The sequence below is a fragment of the Pristis pectinata genome, chromosome 3 (genome assembly GCF_009764475.1).
Source record: "Pristis pectinata isolate sPriPec2 chromosome 3, sPriPec2.1.pri, whole genome shotgun sequence".
NCBI lineage: Eukaryota > Metazoa > Chordata > Chondrichthyes > Rhinopristiformes > Pristidae > Pristis > Pristis pectinata.
Window position 1 is genome coordinate 49615904 of NC_067407.1, and position 12295 is coordinate 49628198.

General features: G+C 37.1%; 1 protein-coding gene across 1 annotated transcript in view; it reads left to right on the plus strand.

Annotated features, from left to right (window-relative positions):
- The window catches only part of kif14 (kinesin family member 14), a 68655-nt gene that overhangs the window by 36349 nt on the left and 20011 nt on the right, over positions 1-12295 (plus strand). Inside the window, 6 exon segments of the mRNA XM_052010766.1 lie at positions 615-708; positions 2416-2554; positions 5818-5912; positions 8492-8583; positions 10986-11210; positions 11375-11559. Of these exon segments, the coding sequence (XP_051866726.1) occupies positions 615-708; positions 2416-2554; positions 5818-5912; positions 8492-8583; positions 10986-11210; positions 11375-11559 (830 nt within the window).

Sequence of the window (12295 nt, forward strand, 5' to 3'; positions counted from 1 at the left end):
TGTTTCAAATCACTTTTCTTCTCTTCCTTTACAAAACTATAAATAATTCAACTATGTGAGCACAAGAAGGGTATAAGTGGCAATAGATATTTTGGTACACTATTGATGGTAACAAATTTTGTTGGAAAGTTAAAGAAAGTGGAGTACAGCATAAACAATGCTTTCTTTTTAAAACAAAAACCACGATACTTAAAGTAAGGCATTCCATGTATTTTAAACCATGCAAAAATAAGAGCTTGAACTGGCAATTGTAGACTATGTGAGTGTGCAACTATATGAAGAAATCCTAGACTTGATGAGTGGACAAATGTACAAGGCCAGCTTTATCCATTTTAGACCCCACAAAGACATATCAGGATATCTTCTTGGGGTAAGAAAGTAGGAATTTTGGAGGAGCAGTAAGATGCATTTCTCACAATGAAGGATGATACTGTAAACAATTTTATAACATAGAAAGAAAGTTTGTCAATATAAAAAAAAATTCAATTATCCAATTTTTGTCCCTTTTGTGACCTTCTTTGTATCCCCTTTTATATTATGAATACAATGAAGCACATGTTTTGTGTATTTTCCATGGCAGGCCTAATTGATTTATTTCCTATTTTGTGTTTCAGGCCATTCATACTGGAGCTCCATGAAGCTTTCAATGATGATCCAGGAAGCTAATACCATTAGCAGCAACTTGAGGAAGCACACTGTTTTCAGTAGGTCAGTATTGCCAAAAATACCCCCCCATGTAAAATAGACAATTATCTTATTGTTGAACAGCACTTAGATAAGCATATGGAGGAATTTAAGTTAGAGGGATATGTGGGAGGAAGGGGTTAGATGGTCATAGGTGTGGTTTGAAGGGCGGCACAACATGGTGGGCCGAAGGGCCTGTATTGTGCCGTATTGTTCTATGGTTCTAAGATAGATGATTTTCATTTCAAATTATTGCTGTAATTTTTTGCTTGACATTGTAAACATGTGAATTAGGAAATTATTAATTGGCCATTATTATTATGATGCATTCTTATCTAGCTTATGGTGTGGTCTGATTTTTTTTTGTGTATATATATATATATTGTTTATATCTGCATTGCTCGAATTCAATTAAATGTAGTTGGTTAAACTTGACTGAGCAAAGATGTACCTTAGCCTTCACGTATAAAATCTGGATATCTGGTCATTCATACATTTCCTTTACAGATAAGGTAATAGTTAAGCTTAAGAAATTTGAGCTTGTAGCAATTTCATCAGAATTTAAAGCATTTGTGTTTATTTTTTAACTTTGTGTGTAATATTAAAACTAATATGCAAGGAAAAAAGTAATGCTTCTCTTCAGTTGTTTGTAATAACCTGCAGCCCATTTAAAAGTAGGGGGTTTAAAAAAAAAGCAAATTTGATGTGAATTTGTTTTAAAATTAGAAATGGCTGATTTGTGCATCCTTTATGGAAAGCATCAGCATGTTTTTTTTTCCAGTGTGCAATTTTTGGTTTTGGGTGATCAACCACAAAGTGCATAATGATGGATTAATACAATTATTACAAGTAACAACTACAATTTGATATTAAAATCATAAAAACTGCAGATGCTAGAAATCTGAAATAAAAATGGAAAATGCTGGAAATACTTAGAAGGTCAGGCAGCATCTGCAGAAGGAGAAACAGTTAATGTTTTGAGTCCAGGACCCTTAGACAGAACTGGAAAAGTGAGAAATACAGCTTTTAATTGGAGAGAAGATGGAGGAGAGATTTATGGAGCAAAGGCAATATCTCTGATAGCGTGAATGCAAATGGCTTAAGGGGGCAGTCACCAGCACATTAAGATGTATTTGTGTAATTTGTTGTAAATGGTGAGCCTGTGGGATATGTGCAACAGCCAGATTACACTAGTTGAATTTGAATTTGAGATGTTTGAAGATTAAGACTTAAGGTAGTTCCATAAGGATGGGTGTACATTAATGAACAGGGCAGTGCAGGATTGAATACAGGAGCATGGCTTCAGGTGTGAACTGTATTGAGTCATGATTGAAGTGTCCAGCTCTGAGGCTTTTGATCATGTCATTTTCGAGAGTACACAGTGCAGATGTTTTATCTTTTATCTTGCCATCTACTGGGCAAGTTTGTTCTCTTCATTCTATTGTAGCAAAATAAATAGGACTGGAACTTTCCTGATTTTGGGAGACATGAGCATAACCCACTTTTCTTGGCTCTCTGGACTAAAATGTCTTTGAGTGCCAACCTAATCCACTGCTTGGAAAAACAGCTGTTTTATAATATCTAACAGTGGCTTTTCATTGCAACAAAGCTAATTTTCACAACAGGTCAGAATCCTTCTGAGTTAAATTTTAGAATTTTGTGGCCTATCATAAGGGTGTGGTTATCTATTTTTGCTGAATGGTCATACAGTACAGATTTTTTGTTTTGCAGACACGAGCCTGACAACAAAAATGAAAGCCTGAAAATTCCAATTCAGGTTCAGGTTAAAAATACTAAGTTGGGCATAAGCACTTTCTGGAGCTTGGACAAATTTGAATGCAAGTTGGCGGCTATGAGAGAACTCTGTCAGGTAAAGCTTTGTGGTCGAGTTGTTAATGATTAGAATATCTGTCTCAACAATTCAACCACTGTCTTTGTTGTCTAAGACGAACAGCAATCATTTTTCGGCAATATGGACCCGTCAGCAGAAAGCAAAAACAAACAAGCAGCCACCTTGTGGCACTTCACAGTTAAAGCCTGCTGATTGTCTTGATTTTCAGGTCACTGGGATCTATTAGACAGATTGATCCAGAAGCCAAAATGATAAAATAAAACTCAAGCCTCAGATTTGAACAGACTTTATTTCAAGGTTTATTATACTGTTCCATTTTATAATTTAAAATTAAAGCTATGTGAATTTGTTATGAGTTGATGTTAACATGCTGGCACTTCATCATATTGTGTTCTACTGTAGAGAGAGAATTAAAACTTAGTGAGAACTGTACAAAGGTGTATTATTTTCTGTTTTATTTAAAGCTTACTGAGTTGCATTCTCTTTCTTGCCCTTTTGTGCTGCTTCACTTCTACTTTACTTTACTTTTAATTACCTATTTTGTTGACTCTTTAGATTCTTAATTTTCAATTCTGCCTTTTTGGTTAAACAATTTTTCTGCTGGGTACAGTTATGAAGTTATTTAATTAGAATCAAATGCACAAACGTCTTTTGCGAGTGTGTGCAGGTTTTTATGTTGAAGTACATAGCTTGCATTTTTGTAAAGGAGAATCAATCATAAACTTTGATTTTGTTTAGTCTTTTCTGGAGTAGTGATGCCAAATTAGTGTGATAGCAATAAACTATTTAAGATTTCTTTTGCTATGTTTGAATAATGCACATGCTATTGTGTTATATATTATTAATTGACAGGTATTCACTTTGTGCCTATTATCCAGTTTTCTATTCTTTGTCAAAGCTTTCTATGCAATACTATATTACTGATTTAAGTTTTTCCAATTTTTGCTTGACGTGCAGCTGTTCCTCTGATTTGTGCCATTGCTATTGTGGCTTGATAAACTGTGTTGTGAAAATAAAGTAAATTCTTCAAAAATTACATGGTATCCCTGTGCCTGCCATGAATGATTCATGACCCATAAAAAAGGAATCTGGAGAAGTTCTGATAAAGCAATTAAAATGTCATTAACCATTAGTTTGGGCCTCAATGTTGTATCTAGCTCTCTCTAGCTGAGGTCTAATCAATGGGTGTTTTACTGTGGATTTTTTTTAAATACCTCATTTTGATTTTGAACATAATTTGTACACTGCAAGATGTCTGAGCATATATTAAGCTTTGCAGAAGAACTTGGCAGTATTTTGTGACTTAAAAAATACTTCACAATATATTGCTTTTGAAGCTCTTTTTCCACTCCACCTGTATTTGACAATTTATAACTTGGCAGTAATTTTTCTTCATATTTTATTCCTCTCCTGAAGCTCAGTTTTGAAAAGATGTGTAAATAAATGTTTGTATTTGGGTAGTTATTGGGCAGTAACTTTATTTTGTACATAATGTAATTCCCTTATAGATTTGTAACAACTGCAGAGACAGATTTCTTCTTTGCCTTTCCCAGTTTAAATAATTTGGGAGTGAAAAGGATAGCCATCAGCATTGCATCCGTTTTAAACTCTGGTTGATTTATTACCTTCAAGGAAAAAATTGTATTTGATTGCATATTTGATTTGTTATTCTGCTTTGGTCTATGAAATGAGCATTTTTGTAATGACTGATTGATTAACGTCACTGGGTATGTACTTCAGCATTGAGGAACTCGAGCGTTTTTACAATGTTGGACCATTCATAGTTAAACTTAGATTTTTAAGACCTGAGTTATTGATATTCCCATAAGCAGCTTGTGACTAATCAGCTCACTGATGTTATCGTGCTGGATCTGACATGTTTCCCACAATTGCCGCTCTAACTGCCTGCCCACTTGTACTTGCCTGTCCTGGGTAATCTTGCTGGCCTTCCACGCCTTCAGCAAAACATAAACTGCTGGAAGAACTCAGTGGGTCAAGCAGCATCTGTGGGGGTAAAGAAATAGTTAACAGTTGGAGATCCTGAATTGGAACAGAGGGTGTAGAGGGCAGATGGACAGTACACAGAAGTGAGAGGGAGGGGTGAAATGGAGGATGGTAGGTGATGGATAAAACCAGACAGGGGGAGGGCCGGGATGATGGGCAGATGGAGACAGACGGGAGAGGGGGAGTGCTGAGACAGGCTGGTAGGTGATAGTGGAAACATAAGAAAAAAATAGGCAGATGGAGCCAGTTGGGGAAGGGTGGAGATAGAGGATGATAGGTGGAACCAGAGAAGCGAAGGTTGATGGATGGATGGAACCAGGTGGGGGGTGGGAATAAGAACTAAGGGAGAAAAACCCAGGTGTGTGGGTGATGGCAGATAAAACCAGTGGGGAGGGTGATGAGTCTCGGTAAGGGTGGGGGGGAGGAGGGGGGATGGAAAAGACAGACAAATGGAGAGATGGAAAAGACAAACAAGGGGAGAGAGAACTAAGGTGAACTGGTGAGAGTGAGAGAGGAATGGGGGGGGGGTGGTTGGGGGGGTAGGTTACCTAAAAAAAAATGGAAAATTCAATGTTTGTGCCATTGGACTGTAGGCTACCCAATTGGAATATAAGTTACTGTTCTTTGAGTTGACATTTGGCTTCGCCATGGCAATGGAGAAGGCCAAGGATAAGACAGGTCACTCTGGGAATGGGAAGGGGAGATGACATGGCATGCAACTGGAAGCTCCAGATAGCCATTGCAGACAGAACACAGGTACTCTGCAAAATGGTTGACTAGTCTACGCTAGGTGTTGCCAATGTAGAGGAGGCCACGTCATGAGCACCAAATGCAATAGATCAGGTTGGAAGAGGTGCAAGTGAATGTCTATCTTAACTGGAAGGTCTCTACCTCAACTGGAACGTCTGTTTAAGTCCCTGGATGGTGGTGAGGGAGGAAGTGTAGGGCATGTTTTGCACCTCCTATGTTTGCAGAAGAAGTGCCAGGGAGGAGAGGGATGGGATGAGTGCACCAGGGAGTTGTAGAGCGTGGTTCCTGGGGAAAGCAGAAAGAGGAGAGAGGGGAGATGTGTATTCCATCTGTCATAGTAGTTCATCTTACACTTGAATAAATACAGTACACTTGATTTCAAAGCTCATATTTAAGTACAACTCTTTTCCATGTCTTTCTATGACCTACTGGTCAAAATCCTGAAATAAAATGGGAGATAACATTCTGTTTTGTGTCATTGTTTACTCCTTGAAATTTAGAGACACTCTGGTTATTCTCCCCAACAGGGCACAAGGCATTCTGGAGAGGAGGACATATTTTATGACCCCAATGATGACTGGGAAACTGACTTGATGCTCTCTTCCTCTTTCTCTAAAAGACGGTGTGTAGTTTTTGAAATGTGCTTTCGTGCAATTCAGAGTTGAAATGAAAAGCTTAGTTGTTTTGAATTGATATCAACATATTTAGGAATTGACCAAGGCAAGAATCACTTTATTGTTTACGATAATGGATCATAGTCTTTAATATTAGTCACTTCTCTTTTCACTTTACTCCATTTGAATTTCTCTTCCAGTTGTTGGTGCTGCATTGAGTTGTTCCATTATGTTTGACTGTTGTCTGTAAACAAATCAAACATTGTTCTGAGTATACCCCTGGTAGTTTCTTTTAATTTAATAAAAGGTTTAGTCTCATGAAGTTGCTGCAAAGCCCATTGTGGGTATAATAAATTTGCAGATTGTTGAATTCTTTAATATTGCTACTTGCATATATCCTTTAGTAGATTAGGATACCAATCTTTAAAAGTAATGAGTATTAATCTTTTAAGTGAAAAGAAGAATCATGCAATATAGACATTACACTAATGTTATCAAATTACATTCATAATTTATACCATGAATTCCTAATTCTATGGCCCTTTCCCTTTCTCCAATCTAAAATGTAAATATTACTAATCATTTTTAAATCCAATTTCTTCCCAACCCATGATAATCGAGTGATTCCCTCTGTGATACTTGGTCAGTGGTGTTCCAAACTGTGCATTACGTCCTATTGGAAAATGTGTAATCTGTAGATCCCAAAGATATGGTTGACATTGTCTGGAGATCTAAGTATGTGTCCATACGCTAAATGTTATAATGCAGTTGTTGGTACACCTAGTGATTTATGCTCGTGCATAAATTTTATTTTTCTAAGAATAAATTTCAATTTGCTTTTACCTCTTTTTGCAACACCAGCTCCTGATTACTTTGTCTCGTTATGTTGGTGTTAACAGCAAAATGTTGATTTTTAGTTATTGATCAGAAGTAAATGCTACTTGTTAAATTATCCATGTTACAAGTCCCAAAGTCAGCAAAAAGGTCAGTCTGCAGAATAAATGCCAACTGATTAAAAAAAAAAGTTGAACTCCTTCAAAGAGACAACTTCACCATTCTGTAGCTGCATTACCGAAGGACTTGCATTGTAGTTCTGTGACATGTGGAATTAAAGTGAGTGAGGGTGGACTGTAAACAATATGTCTATACATTGTTAAGGCACTGCAACAACTTTTATTACAATTCTGTCTTGAAAACTGGCTTGTATCTTTTATGTAAGTTTTGTAGCCTAGATGGAATGTTGTTTCTAGCTTAGTGAATCTTTGGGTATCTAATCTTGAGGAACATAGTAATGTGCAATATAAAACAATCACATTGAAAAGTTTGCTATGGGGGGATTAAAAAGTAACTGAAAGAATTGCAAGTTGGGAAATGTGAAGTATTTCCTTTGTTACCTTTCTCTGTTTGTATGGAACTAAACTGTTATCTTTTCTAGTCATTAGGCTGTATTCTTATGAAGCATTCTTAACTGATTAATATTTGTCACCAATTACTGCTAGCAAATTTAGATAATTGCATTAGTTTGTGACAGTGAGAAGTTATTGGATAATACCACATTTCATCAATGATCTTTTTGCTATATTATTTACCCAGTTTTTTGAGATGCCCACTTTTCTTCAACGGCAGAATTTGTCTATCCCTAATTTGCCTGGGAAGGTGGTGGTAGGTCACCTTCTTGAACCACTGCCAAATGGGGAGATCCAGGATTTGGACTAGTGGCGGTCGAGGAACAGCAATATATTTCCAAATTAGTTGTCCCTTTCCTCATTGGCACAGATCTCGACTTTGGAAGCTGCTGAAGGAGTAGCCTTGGCGAGCAATCACAATGCATTTTTAGATGCCAAATACAGAAGCCATATATTGACTTTTGGGAGGGAATGAATGTTTCAGATGGTGGACAGGGTGCCACACGTGCTTTGTCCTGGATGGTATTGAGGTTCTTCAGTATTGTAGGAGCTGCACTCATCCAGCTAAGTCAAAAGTATTCCATCATGCTCCTGACTTGTGCCTTGTAGATGACAGAAAGACTTTGGGTTATCAGGAGAGTAGTCATTTGCTGCAGGATGTTCAGCTTGACCTCTAGATTGGTGCTTCCAGGCCATTTTAATACTTGCTGCATCATTAGACGCATAAGACAAAATCCCTTTTGAGCTGTTCAGAAATTTTTTACAATTCTGAGTACCCTGCCTATATTCCTTCATTCAGTGGTGACAAAAATAGCATAATTTGTTCATCTCATTCTTGATTGAGAATTTTTATCTGTTGGAATTAATTGTCACATTCACCAAAATTAATAACTGTGGCAGTCAAGTGCTTTGCAATGCTTGATGTCATAAAACATCATGTTTTTTGTAAATATCATTATAAAACGGAAATATTTGCACTTGTTATATTTGCACCTTGGCACTTGTTATTAATTTGTGATCCTTAAATGATATTTTCTAACATTCAGTTCTGCATTTGAGTGTACTTGTACTAGAAAGTAGTGCATAGAATAGCATTTAAGAATTTTGATTCTGTTGCTACTGATGCAAATGTGGCAATGTTAAGTATTTTATCTAACTGCACTTCCCATTTCTCTGTTTAGAAGTAAGAGTTTTTTCCGAAGCAAACGAATGTCTGGATGTTTAGCAGGAATCCAAGCACTTACCATTCAAAATATGCAACCTGCGCATACAGGTACTTGAACCAATATTACTCTGAATGCTGTTTTATTGTCGTAACCATGACTTTTCACTGTTGCATTTGTTAAGACTTATTTTATCCATTTATTTTGGAAAATTATTTCTTTACCACCCTTCCCCATCCTACCCTGCTTGTCCTGATATATTATTTGATTGCTGGAATGTAGTTCAATGAGCACTGATCAGACTCAGTAAGCGTCTGAGGGGTATATGTGAACTCAGCAGATGTGTGTGAGGTCCCAAGTGAACACTTGTCATCTGTATTCACCAAGGAGAAGGAAAATGTGCAAGATAGTGAGTTTGGGGAGGAGTACACTGAAATGTATCGATATTAAGAAAGAGAGGCATTAGATGTCATGGAATGCATAAGGGGAGATAAATCCCCCAAGGCCTGATGAGGTCTTTCCAAGGATGTTATGGATCGTAAGGGAGGAGATAGCTAGGGCCCTGATAAAGATGTTTACATCTTTGTTATCCACAGGCTTGGGAACAGAAAGCTGGAGGATAGCTAATGCTGTTCCTTTATTTAAGAAGAGCAGCTGGGATAAGCCAGGTAACTACTGGCTGGAGCGCCTTATGTCAGTGGTTGTGAAATTAATGGAGAAGATTGCAAGGGATAGGATTTCTGTACGTTTGGAAAGGTAGGGGCTGGTGAAGGATAGTCAGCATAGCTTTGTGTGAGGAAAATCCACTAATTCGAGTTTTTTGAGGAGGTAACTAAGAAGATTGGTGAAGGCAGCGAGTTTGTCTATATGGACTTCAGTAAGACATTTAATAAGGTCTTGCGTGGTAGACTGGTCCAGTAGGCCATCCATTTTATAGTTATTGGGGAAAAGAAATCGTGGTGACTCCTAATTTGGGGAAAAAAGAAGTTAAATGGACCATGAGCATCTTTTATTTTGAAATTCTTAGATCATTTTTCATGTAATCATCTCTCTGGTCCTCTTAAACCAGTTGTGTTCACCAGGCATCAGCTCATTCTGCAAATCATGGGTTTCAAAACATTGACATGGTCTACAATTCCTTTCTGCATTGATAAATGCCTTTTATCAGGAGAGTTATCTCTAGTGTCCTTGCCGATGTATATCCTTCAAACAACAAATAAAATAAATTATCTAATCATTATCACATTATTGTTTGTGAGATTGTGTTGCGTGCATTATGGCTGTTGTGTACCCTGCTTTAAAACAGTTGTATTGTTCTGGACACAGTGAAATAACTACTGTGTCCCTTTTTACAGAAACTGAAAATTAGCTGATCTACTGTTTAACCAGGATGTACTTGTTTTTTAAACTTATTAGTTTACAGAGAGGAAATGTTTCGCTGAGCATGACATATACAACCTTGCAACTACAAAATACAGAACTTTTGATACATAATCTGTTTCCTGGTGTATACAGTGAAATTGTCTGATTTGTCAACAGTTTTTTTTATTCCAGCATAGCTAGGATTTGTTTTGAAATATCTGTCTGACCAATTGCAAATTTGGTTTCAAAATTATGTGGTAAAATTATGGGGAACTTTTCTCCAGTCATCTAAAAATGGTGCTTTGCTCTGAGTTTGTACTTGAAAGAAAATTCTTCAGCTTGTTCTCACCATGGCAACACTGCAGATGCCACATTTATTGTTCAGTTGCTTGTCTTGTTGAGCTTGAAGCAACAATAGCTCTTCTATAGTAGGATGGGGAGTGCAAGGAGTCTGAGTTATCTTTGAGTCAGATGTTACACGGTAGGTAGTTGGTGATTTTACCTGTTCTCATGTGTTTCTTGAAGGCTGGAAAGTCTGCTATGACAAAATAGATGAACCTCAAAGAGAAGTTTCCCCAATCACCCTCTTTTTTTCCCCAATCACCCTCTTTTTCTCCCCCCTCCACCCCCGCAAAGGCTTTATTGTAGGGTTTCCCAAAATACCTTGTTTCTTTTCCCATGCTGATCATGATGTGTAATGATTGATCTAAATCAACAGCTAGAGCACAACAAGTTATACATAGATTTTGAGACTTAATTTTAAGTGCTGTAGCGGCTAGCTACACACTATGAAATGAAGACAGAGTCGCTGGTTTCAAAATCAGAGGTCGAATGCAGACCCGGGGCGCAGTGCGCCTTTAATAGCTGAAAGCTTCCCGCGCTGACGTCACGCACGGGTCACCTGACCTTCCCGCGCGCGGGCTTTCCCAGCCCAACGCTGGGGAAGAAGGAGGGCCCCGCGCCATCTTGGATCGGGGCCTCCGACGACGTCGCGATATCGGGAGCCGGTTCGAATGCTGGTGCGGTGAGTCGCTACAGTGCTTCAATTTCACTTTGTGTACCAGTTCTCATTTTATTTGTTAACATTGGTTAAGCTGGAATTCAAACAGGTATTCAAGCATTTTCACAGATTCTTTCCATCCGAAAACAGAGTTACTGAACCTGTCTCAAAGTATATGCCCAGCGGTCTCTGAGTCGACATTGCCTGCAATTTGTAAGGAAATTTTGGGTGCAGCTGTTGATTTTCTGGGAAGAAGTCACGTAGCACAAGAAAACATTCCTGACAGACTTGTTATTGACCTCCTCACTGTTCATAAAGGAACAATGGAAATTTTTAATACTTATGAAAAGCTCGATGCAGAAAGTCAAGAAAATTGTAAGTCTATAAGTCTACTGTTCATATTTTTAAAAAAAATCATTTTCAATAATAAATTGAAGGACACCTGAAATCATTTCTTGTTACTTGTGTTTAATTGACTTGTACATAATTTCATATTACTATCTTACTGTAAATTACTTTTTTTTTACACTTCTACATAGTGTTCACCAATAATCAAACTATGCAGTCTTGCTGCGTCAGAACTGCATCAAATTTTGAAAGGGTGACAATTCTAGTGAAGCTTTGGATAGACACTACCCCACAAGACACTTGCTTTGGGATGATTGAAGATGAACTGCTTGGGGAAGTTCGAACATTGGGGCGAAACTTACAACTGTTATTGCAGGTATGCAAATGTTCATTTTGTGTGCAAGAGAAAATAGAAATACCTACAGTAGGCAAAATAAAGATTGAGAATTTGTTTTTTAAAAATTATTTGCATGATCTTATGCTTAAGAACAAATGGATTGTAATATAAATTCTTAATCATGCAAGGTCCTTCTTAATGTTGAAAGAGTTTTTTTATTGCTGATTTAGAATAAGAAATGTTTGCATAGCAGTACTTCTGATTTAGATAATAGAAATGTGATTTAGCATAGAATGTTTGAGATTTGGTATACAGAAATAAATTTAAAAAGTGTTTAGCATTTGAGTACTTAATCTCAGATTTGCAAAATAAATGCTTTCCTTTCATTCATGTTGGGCCTCATTTGTCCTTTTGATGCAACCTTTAAACATTTCCAGGTCATAAATACTATGATCCTGATTAAACTCCTGTTCCAACAAGATACCTAAACGCCAAGGTCAGCATTAACACCAATGCTAAATTCAATTTTTCTTATTTTAGTATTTTCCATAAAGCTATTCTTTATAGCTTCAGAATCAGTAAATATGACCTTGTATGTATTGTTTTTAAATATTATTATAATGTGAATTTGGATTCAAATAAGCAGTAAAGGAACGTCTAGTGGATAACATACAAAGAAAGCTAATAGAATACTGCCAATAAAGAGAGAATATTAAATAAACACAAAATAGATAAGGAGTGGTGTATACTGGGTGAAAAGAGAAGGGTCACAAAT